This window comes from Podarcis gaigeae (assembly GCF_964106915.1).
Source record: "Podarcis gaigeae genome assembly, chromosome: 10".
In the NCBI taxonomy this organism is placed as follows: domain Eukaryota; kingdom Metazoa; phylum Chordata; class Lepidosauria; order Squamata; family Lacertidae; genus Podarcis; species Podarcis gaigeae.
Genome location: NC_139686.1, coordinates 2800056 through 2824430, shown reverse-complemented (window position 1 = coordinate 2824430; position 24375 = coordinate 2800056). Strand labels below are relative to the sequence as shown.

Below are 24375 nucleotides of genomic sequence, written 5' to 3'. Positions count from 1 at the left end.
GTGGGAAGAGCACACCCACTCCCTCCTGCTCCCCCGGCAGGGAAAGGAGATAGACAGAAACGTATTTACATGCTTTTATTTCTGTCTCTTCAGCATTACAGAAAACGTGTCTCTTCAAACTCCAGCAATCAAGTGACAAAGACTTCCTGTACTTCCTGTACATACGCAAGAGGAAGGTCTCAGATTACACTCTGAGCAAATTCTGGTGCATTGCCCTGTGAACTGACTGTCCAACTCTTTCCCACAGACAGTCCCGACATTCCCATCATGTGATGTTTTCAAGCTAGCAGTTTGCAGCTGTGTTGCTTCCATATCGTAACAGGTCACCCAGCAGCTGCAGGTGGAGGAGCGGAGACGCAAACCCAGTTCACCAGAGTCTACCGCTCTTAACCACTACACCTCACTGGCTCAGAAAGAAAACTGTTTGGAACTGGAGCTTTCAAGCATGCACCTGTGACTGGAAAACAAGGTTTAGCTGCATCTCTAGAGAACACCATGGAATCAGGATTCCCTTTCACCTGGTGCAGGTAGGCCTGGCTTAGCCTATAGAGCAGGCATGTGCAAAGTCTGGCCTAATCCACTCCACCGGTCGGTTTAATCTGGCCCCTGTTGCAGTTTATTTCCTGGGGGAAAGCCCTAAAAAGCTCAACAACTTTGGTCAGCCCTCATGCATGTTCACTGCATCAAATTGACCCTCTTTGAAGAAAGTTTGCAATAGAGCCTTGCAGCTTCCAGGGAACAGCCTGGATCTGCAGCTGAAATAACAGAAGCAGATCACAGAAGGTGACACAAATAATTCACCTTACAGCCTCCCAAGCATGATTCAGGAGAGCTGTTGCTTTGGGTTGCAAAAAGCAGCACACCAACACTCACCTGTTGATCCATTCATTCGTGGTTTTATTCATTTTGAGAACTTTGATTTTTTTATTTTCTTAAAAAGTGTCGCCAACAAGCTGTTTGCAGTATTAAGTCCCCATGTGGATGCAACTTCATATTCAAGCCAGGTTGAAAAACTCCGAGGAAACAGTGGCGAGGCAATGAGATGAATTTTGCGCATGTGATCCATTATGGGGGAAGTTAGAAGAGGAAGAAAATCAAATGGGGAGAAGATGCATTTAGTTTGTTACCAGCAAAGGACGGGTCATGGGCTCTGAGATCTGGCAGGGGCAGCCCACCCACCATGCCCACCCCGGCATTGCCACCCGAGCCTGGCAGTCCTTATCAGCCCTCGGCTGAGCTAGGGACCACTTCCAACTGGCTCCCGGGTGGTGCCGGAACTTGCCTTTGCAATGGCTTCAGCGACCTGGACTCAATCCCTTGTGCGGGTGTGCGAATTATGACCCACGGCCTGTAAATCTGCCCATGCCAATGGTGCAAGTTGGCCCTTGTCCTCAGATGCCACTTTATCGTGCTCATGGACCATGGAGGAGGTGTTAGGCCCCAGATTCGGCGCTGGGGGGGAGTCGAGGCGCCCAGTCCCATAGGCCTTGTTCCGGGAGGCATGTACAATATAATGGGCCTGGGACGCCCTCCTTTGGTCCACCATGTGGGATGGGAGTTGGTTCTGGGAGTGGACCAGGACGTGGGATGGGTCTGGGGGGTGGTCTTGGGGGGTCCCCAAGGTCTGGTTGTGGGCCAGACCACAGGAGGGGTCTGGGGAGTGGTCTTGTGGGGTGGTGAAGGTCTGGTCGTGGGCCAGACCACAGGAGGGGTTTGGGGAGTGGTCTTGTGCGGTGGTGAATGTCTGGTCGTGGACCAGACCACAGGATGGGTATGGGAGGTGGTCTTGGGGGGTGGCCAAGGTCTGGTGGTGGGCCAGACCATAGGAGGGGTCTGGGAAGTGGTCTTGTGGGATTGCCATGGCCTGGTGACCCCGTCTGCTTTAGGGGGCCTGGGATATGGCACATTCCCATTTTGTCCTGGTTGGGTCTGTGGCCTTGGAGGTGGGCGTGGACGTGGCGTAGGCCGGGGCTGTGCCATTAGCGGTGGTTTTTTGGGTGGGGAAAAGTCCTCATTGGTCATCTTCCTGATCCAGTCGATGTAGAACTGCGTGGAGGCGTAGACCCCTGGCTTCTTTTTCTGGCCGCAGAAGGGTGGTCCCCAGCTTGTGATTCCAATCACCCAGTAGCGTTCAGACCTCTGCTCCCGGCACATGAGGGGGCCGCCGCTGTCGCCCTGCAAGCGGGAGAGAAAGGGCTCCTGTGAGGAGGAGCGTGCTGACAGCCCGATGGGTCAGAAGTGGAGCTTTGTAAGAGGAAAGGTTTGTGAAGATGTCATATGAAAGCTCCAGCTGGAAGCATCACAGAGTTGCATCCTGCACCCTGGACCATCCATTGAGCTGATGGTTGGCCTAGGTGGACTTCCAAGGAAGCTCATCTAATCTAAGGGAAGGCTGTAGCTCAGAAACAGAGCCACTGCTCTGCATCTTGAAAGTCATAGAATTGTGGAGTTGGAAGGGTCCCTGAGAATCCTCTAGTCCAACTCTTTGCAGTTGTCCCATACGGGGATCGAACCAGCAACCCTGAATTTCTCAGCACCACGCTCGAGCCAACCAGGACAAAGTAGGCCTTTTTGTGTCTGCTGAAAACCGAACCAAGGTCAGCTGTTTGGAGTGCAGCTATGCTCATCACTAGAACACCACCGTCAGTCTCTTGCGGCATCTCCAGAAATGTGGCCACTATTGGTGACACGCTTCCACTGTGGGATTTTCTCTTTTGGAAAATATCTAACATAAAATTGAGCTGACCTTTTTGGTGGTTTGGCATTAAAGGACACCAGTGAGGCAACGGCCCCTACTTGGGTTGTGACGCCTTCTGAGTCCAGATGCTAAGGGTGGCGACCTCTAGAGCAGAGCTTGGAGGGATGCTGGGGGCAAAGGGGATCATCTTCATCTGCCCTGGTCTGTTAAGGAAGACCCCTGAACTCCAGGGAGGGCATTCATGTTTATGCGAATGCCAAATGCCAAGTTTTCCGCTGGTGAATTTCGCCCTGCATTTTCTGCTCAGGCCAGCTGCAGCTCTCCAAGGATTTGTCCATGGAGTGGCCTTCCCCTTCTCTCACAGCTACTGCCTGAGATGCTGGAAGCTGAATTGCAGCTAAGTTTTGCATATTCAGAACAAGAGCTCTGCTGTTCCAGGAGCATGAGAAGGTTTCACCCCCAAACCAAACCCGTAGCCTTGATTTTGTCAGAGCTTCACCCACCTGGCACATAGTAGTGCCTGTTTCCAAATTTTCAGCACAGATGTTCTCCTCGAGAATATAGTGGTACCACCAGTCCGGGCTGCTGCAAGTCGCCCTGGGGATGATGTCGACAGCCCCCTCCTGCATGATGTCGGGCATTTTTTTCGCTGAGAGCAGAAAGGGAAAGTGGGGGGAGGGGGAGGCTCAGTTCAGATTTCACTCCCCACCCCACCTGCACCCCCAGGACTAAAGGAGAGAGACATGAAGACAGGTGCAGCAATATCAACCCCCCCTAACCCCCCCTAATCTCTGAGGGTGAGATCAGAGACAAGGGTATGTCAGGCTGCAGAGTAGGGTTAGCTCCAGGTTTCTGGGGGGTCCTGGAGACCCCAAGACTCCGTTTCCACCTGAAACCACATCCCTCCTTCCCCTTTAGAACAAAACACATTTGGACCAATATGGCAAACCCCCTGGGGTCTCAAGGAAATGCAGTCTTTAGTGTTTCACTCGTTCCTGTATTGTTTCCAGAGTAAACCCCAGGGAATTTGTTGGGGTTCACTTGTTGTGATGGGTTAAGCTGTCAACTGCTGTTTTCCTCATTATTTTTCTGTTTTTAGTTTGGATCTCCCTGTTCATGCATCGGTTTGTGAATTTTTTAAAAAACTCACCAGGCATTTGGATACTAATTTCTCCTAAGAGAAACCTTTCTGCAAAGCCATTTCCCCTAATATAATGCATTTTTGTACATTATTTTCACAAATACCTAAGTTTTTAATGCACCCCAAAACTCTCTGTTTCCTCCTGAAATCACATCCCTCCCTCCCTATCTCTTCATCTGTCCTAGTATTGCATACACTGAGTGACAGCAGAGTTAGACAGGAGTTTCCACCAGCCCTACCCAGAGATTGAAACTCAATCTTCTGCATGCAAAGCCATCATTACTGAGCTGAGTTTTGGGGGCAAGCATCTATGTCTGGAGAAGGCGATCTGCCCAGAAGCCGTGAAGTGGAATGGCTCTCAAAACCAACCACCTCCATCCTGAGTGAGTGCCTGGAGGCGGTTGGAGGATGGATGGCGGCTAATGGATCGAGGTTGAATCCTGACAAGACAGAAGTACTGTTTTGGGGGGACAGGGATGGAGGTGGGCAGGTGTGGAGGTCTCCCTGGTCCTGAATGGGGTAACTGTACCCCTCAAGGACCGGGTGCGCAGCCTGGAAGTTATTTTGGACTCACATCTGTCCATGGAGGCACAGGTCAAATCTGTATCCAGGGCAGCTGTCTACCAACTCCACCTGGTACGCAGGCTGAGACCCTACCTGCCCACAGACTGTCTTGCCAGAGTGGTGCATGCTCTAGTTATCTCCCGCTTGGACTACTGCAATGTGCTCTACGTGGAGCTGACCTGGAAACTACAACGAATCCAACTAATCCGTGAAATGGAATGGCTCTCAAAACAAACACAGCCCAACCATAACTACCAACTTAGAATCCTAGAGTGGGAAAGGACTCTAAGGGTCATCCAGCCCCTGCAATGCAGGAATCAAGATTCAGGACCACAAGATTCAGGACCACAATTGCAGCCACTGTAATTTCCACCACGACTACCATCGCTATTACGTTTCTTTGGCGAAACTGATCGGCAGGGAAGGTGTGGTCTGCAAATTTACTTTAGGCACACAGCCAGGCCGCTCCTTCTGGGGGCCTGGTTTCCCTTCAGATCTCACTTGTCGGGTCCATGATGCCAAAACCGCTGATATAGCAGTGCCCGAGTTTGGAAACCGCCACGCTTTCGTCTGGCAAGCAGGCTGGCTGAATGTAGTCCGTGCAGTTGACTGGCTCGTTCAGCTCCACCAAGGAAATGTCGTTGTGTATTTTGCTGTAGGTTTTGTTCCAGAAGCGCACGTATTGCTTGTGGTTCAGCAGCCTCTTGATCGAGCGCCTCTGGGCATCGGGGCCGGGGTCAGAGACGCGGTTGGCACCAATCGACAGAGTGATATTTGGTATTTCCCTGGAACAAAGAATATGCATAGACTGGGGGACTGTGCTCCTGAACAAAATGAAGGTCAGCCGAAGTTGGCTGGATGTTGGAGTACAGGGAGCACAGCTGGGTCTGAGGAGAGAGGGGAGCAGGCAGGCCTCACCGCCCTTTGCCTCATTCCCCTCCCCAAATTTGGTTCTGAGCTGCACATCTCCCTTCTCGCATAATGCCACCAGGTGGATCTGGAAAACCAAAGGCAAACAACTTACTCATTGGTGGTCCCTCATCAAACTGGGGCAAAGTTTTAAGTAAAGTGATGAAGCGATGAAGAGTTGCTTTGATCCATGGGGTGGAGGGAAATCTTTGGAAATTACATTTGGGGTGTTGGTTTTGGTTCCTATCATGTTTCTAATCTTCTCCGCGTCATATTTTTAAAAAGTCCTCATAAAAATTCATCATTGTTTTAGTGTAAATTTCTTTTAATGTACACATATTTGCAGAGCAATTTGCCCCCAAACAATTTTTTTTGGGTACACTGTTTTCAAGAAATATTGGATTTTAAAGGACGCTTTACCCCAACGCATGCATTCTTACACACATTGCTATTCATTAATTCTGTTTAAAACCTCTGGTAAATATGCCAATTGCTCTCCTTTTTTTTAATGTAATAAATTTGACTTTTCATCTACCTATGCTGTTTTCATTAAACCCTGGAGTGGCAAATTCTGGAGCAAAAGTTTCTCAACAGAACTCCAAAAGGTTTGTCCAGTTTGCAGATTTGTGGGCCTGTGTATGAACTGAAAACTTCAGTAACACTTCATAGTCAAAAGAGCCTATAGGATGAGTCTCAGAAACATGAATCAAAGAGTAGGGGGCCAGCTTAGTCCCAGTGTCCTTCTTTCAAGTTTTGCAGGAGAACTGCTGGACCAGGCATGTCCAACTTCAAGTCGGTTGTGATCTACTATCCATATTCCAAAACTGCCGGAGATCTACCACCCTCCGAAGTCAATTAAGTTTATGAAATAAATAAGCAAGCAAGCAAGCAAGCAAGCAAGCAAACAAACAAACAAACAAATTGATCTCTATTTCAGATCAGTCCTGCCATTGATGAGGGTTGTTCCTGGGCTTCTGAATTCTAAAAAAAAGAGCTCAACAACTAACTTTGGGGTAAAATCATAAAACAGCCCAACAACTTCAATCCTAAAAAAAGGTCAACAACTTCTTTGGATAGCACTGGAGGATGGCTCTTTGACACACTGTGATGCTGACAGCAGCCACCCGTCTGAAGGCAGAGGGTGGGACTCTGCTCCCATGAGATGCCCCCGCCCTGGGTGCCAGGCTTGCAGACCCCGTGACCACACTTCTTGGGAACCCTTTGCTTACTTTGGTTCTTGAAAGCAGTGGGCTGCACTGAGGACCCATCGAGGGCTGATCAGGGAGCCTCCACAGATACTGAAGTATCCCGTATAAGTAAGTATTTGGAAGCTGACCGTCCAGGGCCACGTTCCGGGGAGAACGTTGCTGCCGCCCACAACCCGGAGGAGGTTATGGCTGCCCGCCAAGGGACGCCTTCCGCAGACTCCGCTGGAAAGCAAGACACAGGTTGCCATCTACAGAGTATCAGAGCCATTGCATATATACCACCTCCCCCCAGTTTGCCCCTCCTCTCGGCCATCTTGGGAACAGAGGGATGAAACTGGATATGCCCAGCTGTACTTCTGGATGCCTCCCAAATGCCCATCGCTCCCAGGGAGGAGGGAACTCTTTCCAGGCCAGGGGCCACATTGTCTTCTGAGGGCCACATCTCAGTGGTGGGTGGGGCCAGAGGCAAAAATGGACTGTTCAGCAAATCAAAATTAGTAAGCTATTTTCTACCTCTCCCTCCCTCCCTCTGTCCTCTTTCTAGAAAAGAAATATTTCCTTTTGTCTGTCCCCCTGACTGGTCCCCCATTCCGCTTCCTTGGGTGACCCAGATGGATTCTAGTATTCTGAGAGAGGGAGGAACATGCCCTATGAGAACAGACTCCGTATTTACATGCTAGTTTTGACCCACCACAATGAAGGGGAGTGAGAGCAACCATGGGTCAGCCATGGGTCAGCCATGGTCCTCCTCAAGACCACATCCAGAAGGAGTTGGTGGGTGGGATTCCCCCTCCTGCCTCCTCCCCATGTCTGGCCTCTCTCCCCACTTACTCGCAGGTGCTTTCCTCGGCATGGTTGGGGCGGAAAGCAGTGAGGGCCAGAACAGGGAGGAGCCACCACTCCATCCTTCTGCCGGCTCCAGGTGTTGCTGCTTTCTCCATGTTTCCCTGGAATCCATGACATCACAAAACGGAAGATCTGTCAGATCAGCAGGTGGACAGTCTGACATCATCACAAGTTCTCTTCTCCTCTCTTGAACAACCCTTCCATCTGAGAGAAGTGTTTATGTGCCCAGAAGCATGGAAAGAGTAAGGATTTCTGGCCATGGAGTGGGCATCCTGTCATGCTGATCCCTGCAGGCGTTGGCCAACTGCAACATCCATTCTTTGCAGCACAGGGTGCCCTTCCTTGTGCCTATGAGAGTGCCAGAGTGCCAAGGCCAGGCACCCATTATAGTCCTAGAAAGAGAATTCTTTATTTAAAGTATGGAGGAAGTACCAAAACTTACTAGAACCAAAGACCCCATGGTGGGCTGCACCCTTAGAGATGATTTTGATAAAAAAGAAAAATATGGACTAAATGGGGTAACATTTTTTTTATAAAAAGAAAAGAAAAGAAGGACAGTTAAAACTGAACTCATACACAGCTTCCTGTTTCCGGCAGTGGGAAATGGCTGACTCCCATACAATTGGATCCCAGCCGTGTCAGTAATTCAGAGCTGAAATGGGGGTCACTAGCCCTGACAGACTCCCCAGGGTGGGGGAGGACTGTCTCACAGACCCGCAGATTGTCCGAGATTGTCAGCTTGCATCAAGGTTCAAGTGGCAGGACCCTGGGTCCCAGAGCACGACATGGCTGGCACTCTCCGATGTCATTCTCATAGCTGGAAATACCTGTTTGATAAAATGATTGGATTTGGACAATAAACAGACATAATCTGGACCAAAGAAGACTAAGGAAAAACCTGCAGAACTGTACAGTTCCTGGTGTTTAAATTTAAGCTCAGACTTCAAAGAAATTCTCATCATGGCGTGAGGATTACGGAGGTGTTTGGTATGTCTTTTGTTTCTTCTTAACATCTACAATTGGTTTTCTATGCCAAGCCTCATTAAGAAACCTAATGTTTTTAAATAAGAGTACAGATTGACTTCTATTTATAATTAAGTACTCAACTGCACAGCTTTACTTAGACTTGAAAGACTTAATAAAGATAAAAGAAGAAACAAGATGGCACTTGTTAATATGACACAGCGCGGAAAAATGAGAATTCCTCCCTTTTTTGAGGGAAGCAGGAAATATTTGCTGGCTGCCTTTGTAATGACTTGAGATAACAATTTGGGACAACGTATAGTGCAGCTGTTTGCAGAAGTTTTTCATTATGAGAGAGAGAGAAGGCTGAATGGATGTCTGGCAGCCCCCCCTCTAGGGCCCAGAGGGGGGATTGTGTGGTCTCCGAGAGGCTGAATGATCACCAAATGACTTATATCTGTGGAATACAGTTCATTTACAATACAATATTGCAAACAGTATGCTCAACAATTTACAGTAAGAACCTAACAATGTGGAAGTTACTAGGTTATTAAATCTCAAATGAAAAGTTTGAACAACAGCCCGGATTGGAATGATTTAACAATTTGGGAGTTGCTGCGTCATTAAACTTCAGATGATAGATTTGGACAACAGCCCGGATTGGAAGATTGGAATGGAGTCAGGGAAAGCTGCGCTGGCAAATAGACAGTTGAAAAAATATATATACACAAATAAAGCTGTGTTCAATGGACGAAAGGATATATGACTTTTACATGACTGAGAATCGCAGAGCCAGGGATGGAGAATGTTAAAACCTTAAGATTGGGATGTGGAAAATATGAAAACAATGAGAGGAGGCAGGACTGAAGATTCGGAGATATGCTTCAGAGGTCCAGACTATGGGGAGCCTGGAAAAATTAATAATCAAAATTTGGATTACAATTTGATCTTTTTTATTTTAGTTTTTAGTTTTTAATTGGATTATGATGTGGACATGTTGATTGGCTGTTTTTATTGGAAAATTAATAAAAATGATTTTTTAAAAAACTGAAATCATATAAAGAAATCAAACAGTATTGTTACAAACTGGTTACAATACCACCAACAACGATCAATTTCACTCAGATAAGAAAATTGGATTTCAAAAAGAAGAATCAAAATTCTATATAGAACTACTGCAAAATCCCCCCCATTGTAAAAAAATGTATAATTTGCTACTAGAATGGGAAATTAAAGATGAAGAGATAAAAGAGGTTCTGATTAAGTGGGGACAACATTTTGGATATGCGATACAGATGGATCCATGGGAAAGGCTTTGGAAATATGACATTAATTCTACCATCTGTTATACTATTAAATAAAATATAATGAAGATGCTCTACAGGTGGTACATGACTCCTGCCAAATCAGCAAACATTTATAAATTACCACTGAATCTATGTTGGAGATGTAAGTTATCAGAGGGAACATTGTATCGTGTTTGGTGGGAATGTGTTAAAATTAACAAATTTTGGGGAAATATTTATGAGGAGTTTTTTTTTTTTAAAAAAAGGTTGAAAATAACCTTTGAAAAAAGACCGGAAGCATTCCTCTTAGGAATAGTGACAAGTGATATCCCCAAGGACAAGAAAAGAATCTTTCTATACACAACAGCTGTTGGGAATCTGTGTACTTGCAGCTACTCACACAGAGTCAATTAAGGTTTGGTAGACAGCCAGAAGGTCATGTGAAGGAGTAAGTCTGCCTGGTGATAACAGAGACATGGAGACAGCTCCCTGATTGGTCAAGCTCTCTCAAGGGAGTGATAATTAATGGCCTACTAACTGGAATGTGTTAGTTCAGTGTTCAGAGGTTCAGAGTTCTGTGTGAGTGTAGGAGTTGTGAGTCGTGTCAGGTAGAGCTAGCAAAAGATCCGTGTTCTGTTCCTGTAAATAGTCCACTGTATATAATAAACACCTAACTACAAGTTCCTGGTTCCTGCTTCGTCTATCCTGTCTGCAGCCAAGTCGCCAATTGCTTCCGTGGATTCTGCGTTTACTCTGCTAGGTCTGGCTAAGGTCCTGCAACTAGTCAGAAAGTTGCGAAACACCAATAGGTTTTGCCAATAACAGCTGTTGCCAGGATATTTGTTGCCAAAAACTAGAAAGGGGAGGAAGTACCATCAGTGGCAGATTGCCAATTTAAATTTTCTGAATTTATTGAACTAGCAAGAATGACGGCAGCAATTAGATTACAATCTAATCAAAAACTTAAGAAAGATTGGAAATGCGTAGATAAATATACGGTCAGAACATCGAAACTGAAAGGGAAAATTCCAGGTTGTGAAGTTACTCAACACCCCAGCTCGTTGGGCAGAGCCCACGGGTGCTCCCGGTCAGAAAGGAAGGAAATTCCAGCCACAAACCGGAGCGAAATTGCCGCCAGTAGACAGATATTTATTTGTTGCGCAACAGGTTCAGACGTCATTAAGAACCCTGAGTATGGGGTGACATTCACTTTTAAAACTTCCCACGGTTCCCCATATGACATTGCATACAGTGTCACCAAAACGTCATTTTTACATCAATAAAATGTCAAAAGGTGAAGGGTTATATATGATTAACATAGCCAGACATGTCAGGGCAAGTCCTCAAGTACAAGGTTAGCATAGACAAGCATGTTCTAAACACCTCTTAAGTACCCATCACCAAGAGAACAATGGCACGGGAAACATCTTTGTCCATGGGCTGGTCCAGAGATGTGCAGCCTGATACTTAGGCAAGCCTGATAACCTTGCTAATGTCACCCTGGGGTGTTCTCTCGAGGAGGGGCAATGTGTACATGATATCAGGCTTGAGGGTTATGGTGGACAGTTCAAGCCTCTCTGCCTACATGACTTCCCATCCCTTGGGTAATGATAGTGGGTGAAGGGGTGAAAGTGCTTTCTACATGGAGGAAAACAGCATTGGAATTAAAGGAATTGGCTAAGAAATGGATTTCATATGAATTTCCAAAGCTCAGTCCCTTTTTTCAAGCTGCTAAATAAAAGCTACGGTGGTTTGATAGCAGCAGATATACATTGTAACAACCTTTGAGAGATTGAAACCAATTAATAACCTTTTAATACATTGAACCCATTGTTAGCTCAGCAGGGGGCTTAATGAAGCGTGGAAGGCTGACCAGTTTTGCAGAGCTGAGCTGGACAATTTTGCAAAGGCATGGTAAAAGAAGCTCCCTGCTGATTGAGCTTCTTGCTGCTAGGGGCTGCTGTTCGATACCCACCATTGGCTAGCTGTCAAAATTGAGCTCTCCTGATTGGGCGGCAGGCGGTAGTATGCAGATACAAACTTCATTCATACATTCAGTGTCCGTATTGTACAGTGGTTTAAAGGGACGGGGAGGAGAAGCTGCGTACAGACTCCTATTTCCTGCATGCGCACACAAGGGCACACGCTGTGTTTACTCTGCTACAAGTCTGGCAAGCTGAGTGGCAGCAGAAGTGCACTGGATTCATTCTTTATCTCACAGGTTATGGGGGCTAACCTTCCAGGTTATGGAGGTTTTCAGTCATGCCTGTGCTGTGTCTGTGTGTGAAGAGCTGCAGAGAAGTCCAGCTAGAGATCCTGCCATGCTGTGTGCTTAAGGCAAGGCAGTGAAACTCGCTGGTGAAGAAGGACCTCACTGGAGATCGCCTCTTCAAGGACTGGCTGGCAGAAGCATGAGTAGGCTAAGCCCCAGGGGAGAAGATGGCAGAGGCTCAGGAGACCTTGAATGTCCCATTTGAGAGGCTCAATGGGCACAACTGGGAGGATTGGTCCTGAAGAGTCAGGGCCTTGCTTACAGGCAAGGGGCTCTGGAACTGTACGCAGAATGCCCCAGTCCCTGCACCAGCTGGTGCAGCTGCAGCTGCAAGAGTAACAGCCACTGCTGCATTGAGGAGAGACCAGAGAATGATGGGTCAACTGGTGCTCAGTTTGGACTCTTCCCAATTGCCCCACATTGATGGGCTAGGGACTTCACAGGCAATCTGGCAGGCTCTGGACAGAGTGCACCTACGCACTACAGCAGGGGCCAAGATTCATGTGACAAGGAGTCTTTTTAAGATGAAACTACGTCCTGGAGAACCTGTTAGAGACCACATTACGCGTATGCTGGCTGCGTTCAGTAAACTGTGGCAGCTCAATGTGGCCTTCCCTGAAGAATTAAAAGTTTACATTCTTCTGAGCTCATTGGATAAAAGCTATGAGAATTTGTGTTTGACCTTGGAGACCATGCCAGCAGGTCAGCTGACACTAGAGTTTATCTCGGGAAGGTTGTGTGATGAGGAACAAAGCTGGCAGGAAGATGGAGGGCAAGCAGGCCCAGGCTGTCCTGCATCCAGGTGTAGGGGGTGCAGGGAGAAGTGAAGAAACAGTGAAAGCTTTTTGTCTCGTCGTTTTTGTTGTGGCTCTGATTCCCATCTGGTTAGACAGTGTCCAGTGAAGCCACAGGAAGCCTCCAAGGCCGTTTCCCAGGGCAACCACATTAGAGGTGCTGCCAAGCATGGGAAGGCTCGGAGAGGCCCCAAGAGAACCGAAAGAGACACGTCGTCACACCACCACCTGGCCGCTTCTTTGGCAACGGTGAAAAGCTGCGATCTAGGCCAAGTGCTGATCTTTTGTGGGTATGAGCCAGGGACCGGGGGGGGGGGGGTTGCCTATCCCAAAGGTAATCAGTCTAGGATTCTAGTTAGCAGGAGTGCTGAGTTCTGTGAGCAAAGTGGGTAGACACGCATCCATGGGAATCCTGACATCCTCTCAGAGAGTCTGCTTGACTCTGCTGAGGATGAAGAGGCTGAAACTGATCCTGCTGTTGAGGATCAGGTCCCGGACCAAGGGCAGGGACAGGAAAGGGCATCTCCTAAAGCTGTTAAGCTAGAGCAAAGGAGTGCACCTTCATCGCCCACAGGTCCAGTTGATAAGTCCAGAAGATGCAGTAAGTCAGAGGGGGAGTCCTCTGAGGGCAAGGACACTCTAGCTGGCCCTAGTGGGTCAGAGGGGGTACCTGAAGTAGTGCTCAGGTGGTCAGCTCTCACTACAAAGGGAAAACCACCCGAAAGGTTTGCGGTCACTAGTGTGTGGTTTGGTCTGGCTCAATGTGAACCAGAGAGCTTTGAGGAAGTTCAGAAATTGCCTGAAGCAGAAGCCAGGAAATGGCAAGAGGCATTGAAGAAAGAGCTGAGCTCAATGGAGTCTCTAGGCATGTTCTCCACCACGACGCTGCCAGCAGGCAGTCGCCATGAGCTGCCGCCATGAGCAGTCATTGGGTTTACCATCTTAAACCCACAGCAACTGGAGAACCACAGTGCAAGGCTAGACTGGTAGCCAGAGGGTTCACACAGCGGAAGGGGCTGCATTAAACTGAAGTGTATGCTCCTACTTCCAGAAGTGAAACTTTGCACATGCTCTTAGCTTAGGTCATCAGGTGCATCACTTTGATGTTGCCTATTTGAACTCAGACCTGAAGGAGGATCTGTACATGCTCCCTCCTCCAGGGTTTGAGGGCAATAGGCCAGATGAAGTATCGAAGCTCCACAAGTCCATTTATGGTCTGAAACAATCGGCCAGGAACTGGAACTTGGGTCTGAACGAAGCCTTGCAGAGCATGGGTTTCAAGAGGAGTCTTGCTGATAGCTACCTGTACCTGAAGGGGTCAGGAGAGTCACAGGAGCTAGTTTCGGTGTTTGTGGGTGATATAATCTACGTGTCCAGGACCGAGAAGCAGGTTCAAGGTTTTGCCAAAGAGCTTGGAAAATGTTTCCAACTCAAAAACCTAGGTCCAGTGAAAATTTACCTAGGCGTCCAGTTTGATACAACCCAGGATGGAAGCTTCTTGCTCAGTCAGAAAGGCAAGACTGAACAGTTGCTTGAGAAGTTCAGAATGTCTGAATGTGCAGGGGTCAGAACACCCATGGAGATGAGGTACGTGAAAGACAGTCAGCTTGGGGAATGTGCTGAGTTCGAAAACACTGAGATCTTTCAGTCAGCTCTGGGTAGTCTGATGTATCTCTCCCAGTGGAGCAGAGCAGACATAGCATTTGCTACCAATCTGCTCAGCAGGAAGGCTACAAAGCCAAGTGTGAGTGCCTGGAATGGTATCAAGAGGGTGCTGCATTACCTGCAGGATACCAAAGATTTCTGTCTCAAACTGTCAGCTGAGGGTGAAGCACAGCTCACCTGCTGGACTGACAGCAATTGGGCGAATCTGGAAGACAGGAAGTCCATGCCTGGGATGGTAAAAAAGTTTGGGCAATCTCTAGTTGGGTGGAAGTCCCGAAAGCAAAGTCTCATTGCTCTTGCCTCTACAGAAGCTGAGTTCGGTGCATTGTCAGAGCTTTGTAGGGAACTAAAGTTTTACACTTGTTTGGTCCAAGAAATCTGTGGGGATTGTTGTTTGCCGATCACTGTTTGGGAAGACAATCAACCCTGTCTGAAGTTGGCAGAGTCTGGACAGTTCAAGTCCAGAACCAAACATTTGGACATACGTTTCCAAAATGTGTGTCAGAGTGTCCAGACAGGCTTGGTGAAACTGAAGTACTGCCCAAGCCAGCAGAATATGGCAGATGGGTTTACTAAACATTTGAGCTTCCAGAGACACAGTGAGTTCTGTGCAGGGTTGCTACTGGAGTAAGTGGTATGCTTACGTGCCCCCAGCGGTGCAGGACGAGAGGGGGTGTGAGGAGATCCAGAGCTTACAGGGTTAAACAGCTCAGAGTCTGCATCCTGCCCACTGGGGTGTGTTTGTCTCCAATCGGGGATCTGTTCTTTGTTCTGTGTTCAGTCTACTTTCGGTTTTGACTGAGACGAAGGGAGACATGATGCCGTGTCCGGAGATTCTGATTTATTGCTGCTGTACATAAAGCTTCTTAGATTAGAGGAGAAGCTGCATACAGACTCTTTTTTCCTGCATGCTCGCACACAAGAGCACACACTGTGTTTACTCTGCTACAAGTCTGGCAAGCTGAGTGGCAGCAGAAGCGCACTGGACTCATTTCTTATCTCACAGACCCTACCTGCCTATTGCTTTAGGATCCAAGCTCAGAACATAACAATACCTTTATTTATTGCATTTCTATCCCACTCCTGCCCCCCATGTTGCTCATGGTGGCAGACATGTTTCTCCTTTCTACCCTTAACCCACACAACAGCCTTTTGAAGTAGGCTTAAGCTGAGGGGCAGTGACTGGCTCAAGGGCATTCAGGCCTCCTCCTGACTTCCTTTGGTGGTGTGTTTTGGTCAGGGCTTTAAAGCTCCATGTCCAAGCAGGGACTTTTGTCCTGGCTCCCCCCCCCCCAGGAAAACCCTCATTTTATTGCTGAGTTGGTGGAAACAATTGCCTCCAATTCAGTGGTAAAATGCAGATTTTGCCCGGAAAGAGCTGGGAGAGAAACAAAACTGTTTGGACCTGGAGCTTTCAAGAATGCACCTGTGGCTGGAAAATGAGGTTTGGCTGCATCTATAGGGAGCACCATGACTTCAGGAATCCCTTTCACCTGGTGCAGGTAGGCCTGCCTTAGCCAATAGAGCATTGCAGCACCCTGGGAACAGCCTGGATCTGCAGCTGAAATATCAGAAGTAGATCACAGCACGTGACACAAATAATTCACCTTACAGCCTCCCAAGCATGATTCAGGAGAGCTGATGCTTTGGGTTGCAAAAAGCAGCACACCAACACTCACCTGTTGATCCATTCATTTGTGGTTTTATTCATTTTGAGAACTTTGATATTTTGATTTTGTTAAAAAGTGTCACCAACAAGCTGTTTGCAGCATTAAGTCCCCATTTGGATGCAACGTCATATTCAAGCCAGGACCAGCAAAGGACAGGTTGTGGGCTCTGAGATCTGGCAGGGGCAGCCCACCCACCATGCCCATGGGCACCCCTGGCATTGCCACCCAAGCCTAGCAGTCCTTATCAGCCCTCGACTGCTACTCTTCCAGCGGCTGAGCTAGGGACCATTTCCATTGTAAGAAACTTGGCTCCCGGGTGGCTCCTGTGCCTGGAACTCAATCCATGGTGGGGGTGTGTGAATCATGACCCACGGCCTGTAAATCTGCGTGTGCAAAGCTGGGGCCCTTGTCCTCAGTTGCCACCTTACTGGCTGCCTATACCGTGTACGGCGGGAGTTGGGTCTGTTCGTATACCAGAGCACAGGACGACGCTGAGGGCGGGTCTTGGGGGGTGGCCAAGGCCTGTTCGTGTACCAGGCTGCTGGAGGGCGCCTGGGATATAGCAAATTCCCATTTTGTCCTGGTTGGGGCTGTGGCCTTGGAAGTGGGTGCGGCCGTGACGTAGCCTGGGGCTCTGCCATTAGCGGTGTGTGGCTGGGTAGGGAAAAGTCCTCCTTGGTCGTCTTCCTGATCCAGTCAAGGTAGAACTGTGTGGAGGTGTAGACCCCCGGCCTCTTTTCCTGGCCACAGAAGGACGGTCCCCAGCTGGTGATTCCAACCAACCAGTAGCGTTCGGACCTCTGTTCCCGGCACATGAGAGGGCCACCGCTGTCGCCCTGCAAGAGGGAGAGAAAAGGCTCCTGTGAGGAGGAGCATGCTGACAGCCTGATGGTTCAGATGTGTAGCTTTGTAAGAGGAAAGGTTTGTTAAGTTGTCATATGAAAACTCCGGCTGTGGTGTTGGACCTGTAACAGCACTTTCGCTTGTGCAAATAATTTGTTGCTGTTGGCAGGATGAAGCAATGTGTAAGGACTGGCGCTTTGGAAGGTGTTGGGAGCTGCAAAATCAAAGAGCTGGAAGCATCACAGAGTTGCATCCTGCACCCTGGACCATCCATTGAGCTGATGGTTGACCTAGGTGAACTTCCAAGGAAGCTCATCTAATCTAAGGGAAGGCTGTAGCTCAGAAACAGAGCCACTGCTCTGAATATTGAGGGTCATAGAATCGCAGAGATGGAAGGGTCCCTGAGAATCATTTAGTCCAGGGGTCAGCAACCTTTTTCAGCCATGGGCTGGTCCATCGTCCCTCAGACCATGTGGTGGGCCAGACTATATTAAAATAAAAATGAACAAATTCCTATGCCCCACAAATAACCCAGAGGTGCATTTTAAATAAAAGGACACATTCTACTCATGTAAAAACATGCTGTTTGCCGGACCGTCCGTGGGCTGAATTGAGAAGGTGATTGGGCCGTATCCGGCCCTCGGGCCTTAGGTTGCCTACCCCTGCTCTAGTCCAACTCTTTGGAGCTGTCCCATATGGGGATTGAATCAGCAACCCTGGATTTCTCAGCACCACGCTCGAGCCAACGAGGACAAAGTAGGGCTTTTTGTGTCTGCCGAAAACCAAACTGAGGTCAGCTGTTTGGAGTGCAGCTATGCTCATCACTAAAACACCACCGTCAGTCTCTTGCAGCATCTCCAGAAATGTGGCCACTGTTGGTGACACCCTTCCACTGTGGGATTTTCTCTTTTGGCAAATATCTTGTTGGGATCTCTGCTCGGGCAAACTGATAAAGCTCATTTTCCTCCAGACGAATAATTATCGACCTGAGCCTTTGATGAGGCCTCAGGCACATTTCCATCCAGCAGAGATTCCAGCAGCATGCAGAAGTGATGAGATTTATGGCTACATGCTGTGCTTTATTACTAAGCTATGCAGAGAGCAAAGAAAAATACATCCTCTCTCTGTGAGAGCAGAGAGCAACTCAAACAAAGGAACAAAGGAACAGGAAACCACTAATGTCACATCCCGTCTCCCGTGAGACGTCCAACAGCCTGGACTGTCTCTGGAATGTAAACAGAGTCCTGTGACTCTAAGCAGCTGCACAGTGGCAAACAGAAACTAACATATCTAACGTAAAATTGAGCTGACCTTTTTGGTGGTTTGGCATTAAAGGACTCATATCCACCAGTGAGGCAACGGCCCCTACTTGGGTTGTGACGCCTTCTGAGTCCAGATGCTAAGGGTGGCAACCTCTTGAGCAGAGCGTGGAGGGATGCTGAGGGCAATCTCGCCCTGCATTTTCTGCTGAGGCCAGTTGCAGCTCTCCAAGGATTTGTCCTTGAAGTGGCCGTCTCCTTCTCTCACAGCTGATGCCTGTGATGCTGGAGGCTGAATTGCAGGGAAGTTTTGCATGTTCAGAGCAAGTGCTCTGCTGTTCCAGGAGCACCGGAAGGTTTCGCTCCCAAGCCAAACCCGTAGCCTTGATTTTGTCAGAGCTTCACCCACCTTGCATGTAGCTACGCCTCCTTCCAAGCGTCCAGCGCAGATGTTCTCCTCGAGGATCAGCTTGGACCACCAGACCGGGCTGCTGCAAGTCGCTGTGGGGATGATGTCAACAGAACCTTCCAGCATGATATCGGGCTTTTCCCCCGCTGAGAGCAGAAAGGGAAAGTGGGGGAAGGGGGAGTCTCAGTTCAGATTTCACTATCCACACAACTTGCACCCCCAGGACTAACGGAGAGAGACATGGAGGCAGGTGCAGCAATATCACCCCCCTAAAACCTAGTTGATGGACTGGGGGTGAGATCAGAGACAAGGGTACGTCAGGCTGTGGAGTAGGGTGAGCTCCTGGTTTCTAGGGGCCCTTAGAGACCCCAAAACTCTCCGTTTCCTCCTAAAACCACATCTCTCCCTCCCTATCTCTCCATCTGTCCTAGTATTGCATACACTGAGCGACAGCAGCGTTAGACAGGAGTTTCCACCAGCCCCACGCAGAGATTGAAACTCAATCTTCTGTGTGCAAAGCCATCATTACTAAGCTGAGTTTTGGGGGCAAGCATCTATGTCTGGAAAAGGCCATCTGCCCAGAAGCCGTGAAGTGGAATGACTCTCAAAACCAACCATCTCTATCCCTTTCTGCCCTGTGAAACATGCACACACCTACCTCACCTCTAAGACTCAGGGCTTCTGATGTACACAGCCCAACCGTAACTACCAAATTAGAATCCTAGAGTGGGAAGGGACCCTAAGGGTCATCCAGCCCAATCCCTTGCAACGCAGGAATCAAAATTCTAGACTGCGATTGCGGCCACTGTAATTTACACCCTGACTACCATTGCTATTATGTTTCTTTGTCGAAACTGATCGGCAGGGAAGGTGCGGTCTGCAAATTTACTTTAGGCACAAAGTCAGGCCACTCCTTCTGGGGGCCTGGTTTCCCTGCAGATCTCACTTTTCGGGTCCATGGTTCCGAAACCGCTGACATAGCAGTGCTTGAGCAAGGAAACCACCACACTGTCATCCGGCAAGCAGGCTGGCTGAATGTAGTCCGTGCAGTTGACTGGCTCATTCAGCTCCACCAAGGAAATGTCGTTGTGTATTTTGTTGCCAGAATCACGCCTGTAGAGCTTGTGGTTCACCAGCCTCTTGATCGAGCGCCTCTGGGCATCGGGGCCGGGGTCAGAGACGCGGTTGGCACCAATCGACAGTCTTATCCATGGTATGTCCCTGGAACAAAGAACACGCACAGGGTGAGGGACTGTGCTCCTGAACAAAATGAAGGTCAGCCGAAGTTGGCTGGATGTTGGAGTACAGGGAGCACAGCTGGGTCTGAGGAGAGAGGGGAGCAGGCAGGCCTCACCGCCCTTTGCCTCATTCCCCTCCCCAAATTTGGTTCTGAGCTGCACATCTCCCTTCTCGCATAATGCCACCAGGTGGATCTGGAAAACCAAAGGCAAACAACTTGCTCATCGGTGGTCCCTCATCAAACTGGGGCAAAGTTTTAAGTAAAGTGATGAAGCGATGAAGAGTTGCTTTGATCCATGGGGTGGAGGGAAATCTTTGGAAATTACATTTGGGGTGTTGGTTTTGTTTGTTTTCTTTCAAGAATATTTATTAAAGTTTTCAATAATAATACAATAAAAATCAAAGGGGAAAAAGGAGGGGAAAAAAACAAAAATAAAAATAATTAAGAACACATAAAGTTTCCATTACTTATTTTTCATTAACTTATTTCCCAGACCTTCTCACACCTCCCTTTTTTGTATTCCAATTCAAATTGTTAGTTCAGCAAATCCTTATCAATAAGTTTTAACCTATTTCTAAACCTTTTTTTCCATATTCTCTTAAAGCATTACACCTGGAAATCACTTAATTTCTGTCCGACATCATTCTAACATTCATTAATTTTGCAATATTGGGGTGCTGGTTTTGGTTCCTACCATGTTTCTAATCTTATCCGCATCATTTTTTTAAAAAGTCCTCATAAAAATTCACACTGTTTTACTGTAAATTTCTCTTAATGTAACCATTTTTGCAGAGCAAAACCAATTGCTTATGTACACTCTTTTAATGAAATATTGCATTTTACAGGACATTTTACCCCAACGCATGCATTCTTACAAACATTGCTATTCATTAATTCTGTTTAAAACCTCTAGTAAATATGCCAATTACTCTCCTTTTTTTAAGTGTAATAAATTTGACTTTTCATCTACCTCTGCTGTTTTCGTTAAACTCTGGAGTGGCAAATTCTGGAGCAAAAGTTTCTCAAAAGAACTCCAGAAAGGCCTGTCCAGTTTGCAGATTTGTGGGCCTGAAACTGAAAACTTCAGTAACACTTCATAGTCGAAAGAACCTATAGGATGAGTCCCGGAAACATGAATCAAAGAGTAGGGGGCCAGCTTAGTCCCAGTGTCCTTCTTTCAAGTTTTGCAGGAGAACTGCTGGACCAGGCATGTCCAACTTCAAGTTGGTTGTGATCTACTATCCACTATCAAAAACTGGCAGTGATTTACCACCCTCCGAAGTCATTTAAGTTTATGAAATAAATAAATGGATCTCTATTTCACAAATGCAGTAGTTATGTTTGGATATCATAATGACAGACCCAAATAGTTACCAGATGGACAAGTAACTAAACAAGTGAGAAAAGTCAAACTACCGTATGTTTCGCCCTATAAGACGCACCTATTCCCCTTCAAAAATTAATGGGAAATATGTGTGTGTCTTATGGAGCGAATGCAGGCTCCTTGGCTTCAGCGATAGCAACGTGAAGCCTCCGAAGTGCAGAGGGAGAGCTCCTGCCACACTCTGGAGGCTTCGCGTTGCTTTCGCTGAAGCCGCCTGAAATCTCCTGAGCGCAGTGGAAACTCCTGCTGCGCTCCGAAGGCTTCCGGTTGCCTTCACTGAAGCCTGGAGAGCGAGAGGGATCGGTGCACAGCAGTGCACTTGCTGGAGAGGTGCTGCAAAGTTTTCCCTCTCTGCGCAGAACCCCTTCAGCGAAGCAGGAGGAGAAATGGAAGGGGCTCCGTTTCTCCTGCCGCTTCGCTGAAGGGGTGTTGAGCAGAGAGGGGGAGGATCTTTTCCCCCTGTTCTCCCCCTCTAAAACAAGGTGTGTCCTATGGTCTGGTGCGTCCTATAGAATGAAAAATACGGTGTGTTTTTACATTCCTTTACACGGATCAGAGGAGATAGTAGACACACACAGGGCTTTTCTCTCTCCCCGCTCCCAAAGCAGCCCTCTCTCCCCCACCCCCAAAGTGCAGAGCAGGTGGTGGGGAAGGGAGGCAAGCTGACGTTGGAGGTAGAAGGCTCGGCTGGAGATGGAGGAGCTCAGGCTTGCATGGGAATGGTGGCAGCAGCAACAGCTGCTGCTTTGTTCGAGGCCTCGGAGAAAGGATTTTCTTTCTCAGCCCACAATCGACCAAGATCAGTCCCGCAATTGATGAGTCAATAGCGATTCACCTGTTGGACATGCCTGCAATAGACTATCTGGACCTTGAGTTCTGATCCAGCAGGGCTTTTCCTGGGCTTCCGATTCCATTGTACTAAGAGGATGACACTGAGTTTTGACGCCCTGTGATGCTGACAGCAGCCACCCGTCTGAAGGCAGAGGGTGGGACTCTGCTCCCATGAGATGCCCCCGCCCTGGGTGCCAGGCTTGCAGACCCCGTGAGCACACTTCTTGGGAACCCTTTGCTTACTTTGGTTTCTGAAAGCAGTGGGCTGCGCTGAGGACCCATCGAGGGCTGATCAGGGAGCCTCCACAGAAACTGACGTATCCTTTCCGTGTAATGACTTGGAAGCTCACCATCCAGGGCCACGTTCCGGGGAGAACGTTGCTGCCGCCCACAACCCGGAGGAGGTTATGGCTGCCCGCCAGGGGACGCCTTCCGCAGACTCCGCTGGAAAGCAAGACACAGGTTGCCATCTAAAGAGGATCAGAGACATTGCATATATATATCACCTCCCCCCAGTTTGCCCCTCCTCTCGGCCATCTTGGGAACAGAGGGATGAAACTGGAGGTGTCCAGCTGCACTTCTGGATGCCTCCCAAATGCCCATCGCTCCCAGGGAGGAAGGAACTTTTTCCAGGCCAGAGGCCACATTGTCTTCTGAGGGCCACATCTCAGTGGTGGGTGGGGCCAGAGGCAAAAATGGACTGTTCAGCAAATCCAAATTAGTAAGCTATTTCCTACCTCTTTCTCCCTCCCTCCCTCTGTCCTCTTTCTAGAAAAGAAATATTTCATTTTGTTTGTCCCCCTGACTGGTCCCCCATTCCGCTTCCTTGGGTGACCCAGATGGATTCTAGTATTCTGAGAGAGGGAGGAACATGCCCTCTGAGAACAGACTCCGTATTTACATGCTAGTTTTGACCCACCACAATGAAGGGGAGTGAGAGCAGCCATGGGGTCAGTTGTTCCCCCCTCCTCTTCAAGACCACATCCAGGAGTTGGTGGGTGGGATTCCCCCTCCTGCCTCCTCACCATGTCTGGCCTCTCTCCCCACTTACTCGCAGTTGCTTTCCTCGGCATGGGTGGGGCGGAAAGCAGTGAGGGCCAGAACAGGGAGGAGCCACCACTCCATCCTTCTGCCGGCTCCAGGTGTTGCTGCTTCCTCCATGTTTCCCTGGAATCCATGACATCACAAAACGGAAGATCTGTCAGATCAGCAGGTGGAGAGTCTGACATCATCACAAGTTCTCTTCTCTTCTCTTCTCTTGAACAACCCTTCCATCTGAGAGAAGTGTTTATGTGCCCAGAAGCATGGAAAGAGTAAGGATTTCTGGCCATGGAGTGGGCATCCCGTCATGCTGATCCCTGCAGGCGTTGGCCAACTGCAACATCCATTCTTTGCAGCACAGGGTGCCCTTCCTTGTGCCTATGAGAGTGCCAGAGTGCCAAGGCCAGGCACCCATTATACTCCTAGAAAGAGAAGCACTGACACTGTGCTCTAAAGCCTATGTTCTAGAGACAAGTCGTGTGTGCAAAGGGCTCCTTTCTGTTCTGTGTGCCCCTTTCGCCCTGCATTACCCATGCACACTAAAATTGTGTACCACAGCGGACCGTCTTGGACCCCCGTTTTCCAAGGACAGTCCTGGATTTACAGGATCTGACCCAGGTTTTGATTTGATCCCAGAATGTCTCACTTTTCCTTAGGATGTCCCTTTTTTCATCAGAGAAAGATAAGGAGTTATGGGACACACACACCCTGGGCCAAAGAGATAAGTAACTATACAATTTTAGAAGACATAGCTGTGATTGTTGAAAATAGTATCCAGGCGCAATTTCCAAAAATTGGGACATCCTGGGATCCAAACAGAAGCTGGAAGGGCTTTTGTAATTCTGGGATGTCCTGCTCAAGGTGTGACGGTTGAGGGGTATGTGCTGTGAGAACAGGATGCTGGACCAGATGGGCCATGTGCCGGATCCAGCAGCCTCTTCTTAGGTTCTTATGTCTGTTCACCAGTAAACACTGAGGTCAAAGGGGTTACACCAACGCCTGCTTCATCTACCCAGTGCAACAGGTCAAGGGGGTGGGGGGGGAGACCCGCTGCTTATCTTTGTTGCTGAAAGCTGGTCCTGAATCCTATAAGCCAGTGGGCAGGTGTGGGATCCCTCGACCAGGGATACTCGACCCTTCCGTGGGCCTCATCCAGCTGCTAAAATAAGTCTGCATTTGGCTCTGTTGGCAAACCACAGCTAGACACAGAAGGGGGACTAATCAATAATAAATTTCCATATTAACAATAAATTTCCAGAAAACCTGGTTGCCATCTGTCACGGATGCTTTAGCTGAGATCCCTGCACCGCAGGAGGTTGGACTAGATGACCCCTGGGGGTCCCTTCCAAATC

At 48.5% G+C, this 24375-nt stretch overlaps 1 protein-coding gene across 4 annotated transcripts; it reads right to left on the bottom strand.

The window, feature by feature from the left end:
- Positions 1-876: 876 nt before the first annotated feature.
- LOC310826034 (acrosin-like) lies at positions 877-23180 on the bottom strand. Of its 4 annotated transcripts, none has more exons than XM_083700496.1 (5): positions 23034-23180; positions 22226-22426; positions 19474-19748; positions 18528-18673; positions 877-2175 (listed from the first exon to the last, which is right to left on the bottom strand). In XM_083700496.1, exons 1-5 carry the CDS (start codon positions 23141-23143, stop codon positions 1222-1224), a joined length of 1686 nt encoding a protein of 561 aa, XP_083556622.1. In that variant the 5' UTR covers positions 23144-23180; the 3' UTR covers positions 877-1221. The 4 variants fall into 4 exon arrangements, with proteins under 4 accessions (XP_083556622.1, XP_083556620.1, XP_083556621.1 ...); XM_083700494.1 differs by lacking the exons at positions 18528-18673; positions 19474-19748; positions 22226-22426; positions 23034-23180 and adding exons at positions 3202-3347; positions 4905-5188; positions 6542-6768; positions 7352-7498; XM_083700495.1 differs by lacking the exons at positions 18528-18673; positions 19474-19748; positions 22226-22426; positions 23034-23180 and adding exons at positions 3202-3347; positions 4905-5188; positions 6542-6742; positions 7352-7487.
- Positions 23181-24375: the final 1195 nt, after the last annotated feature.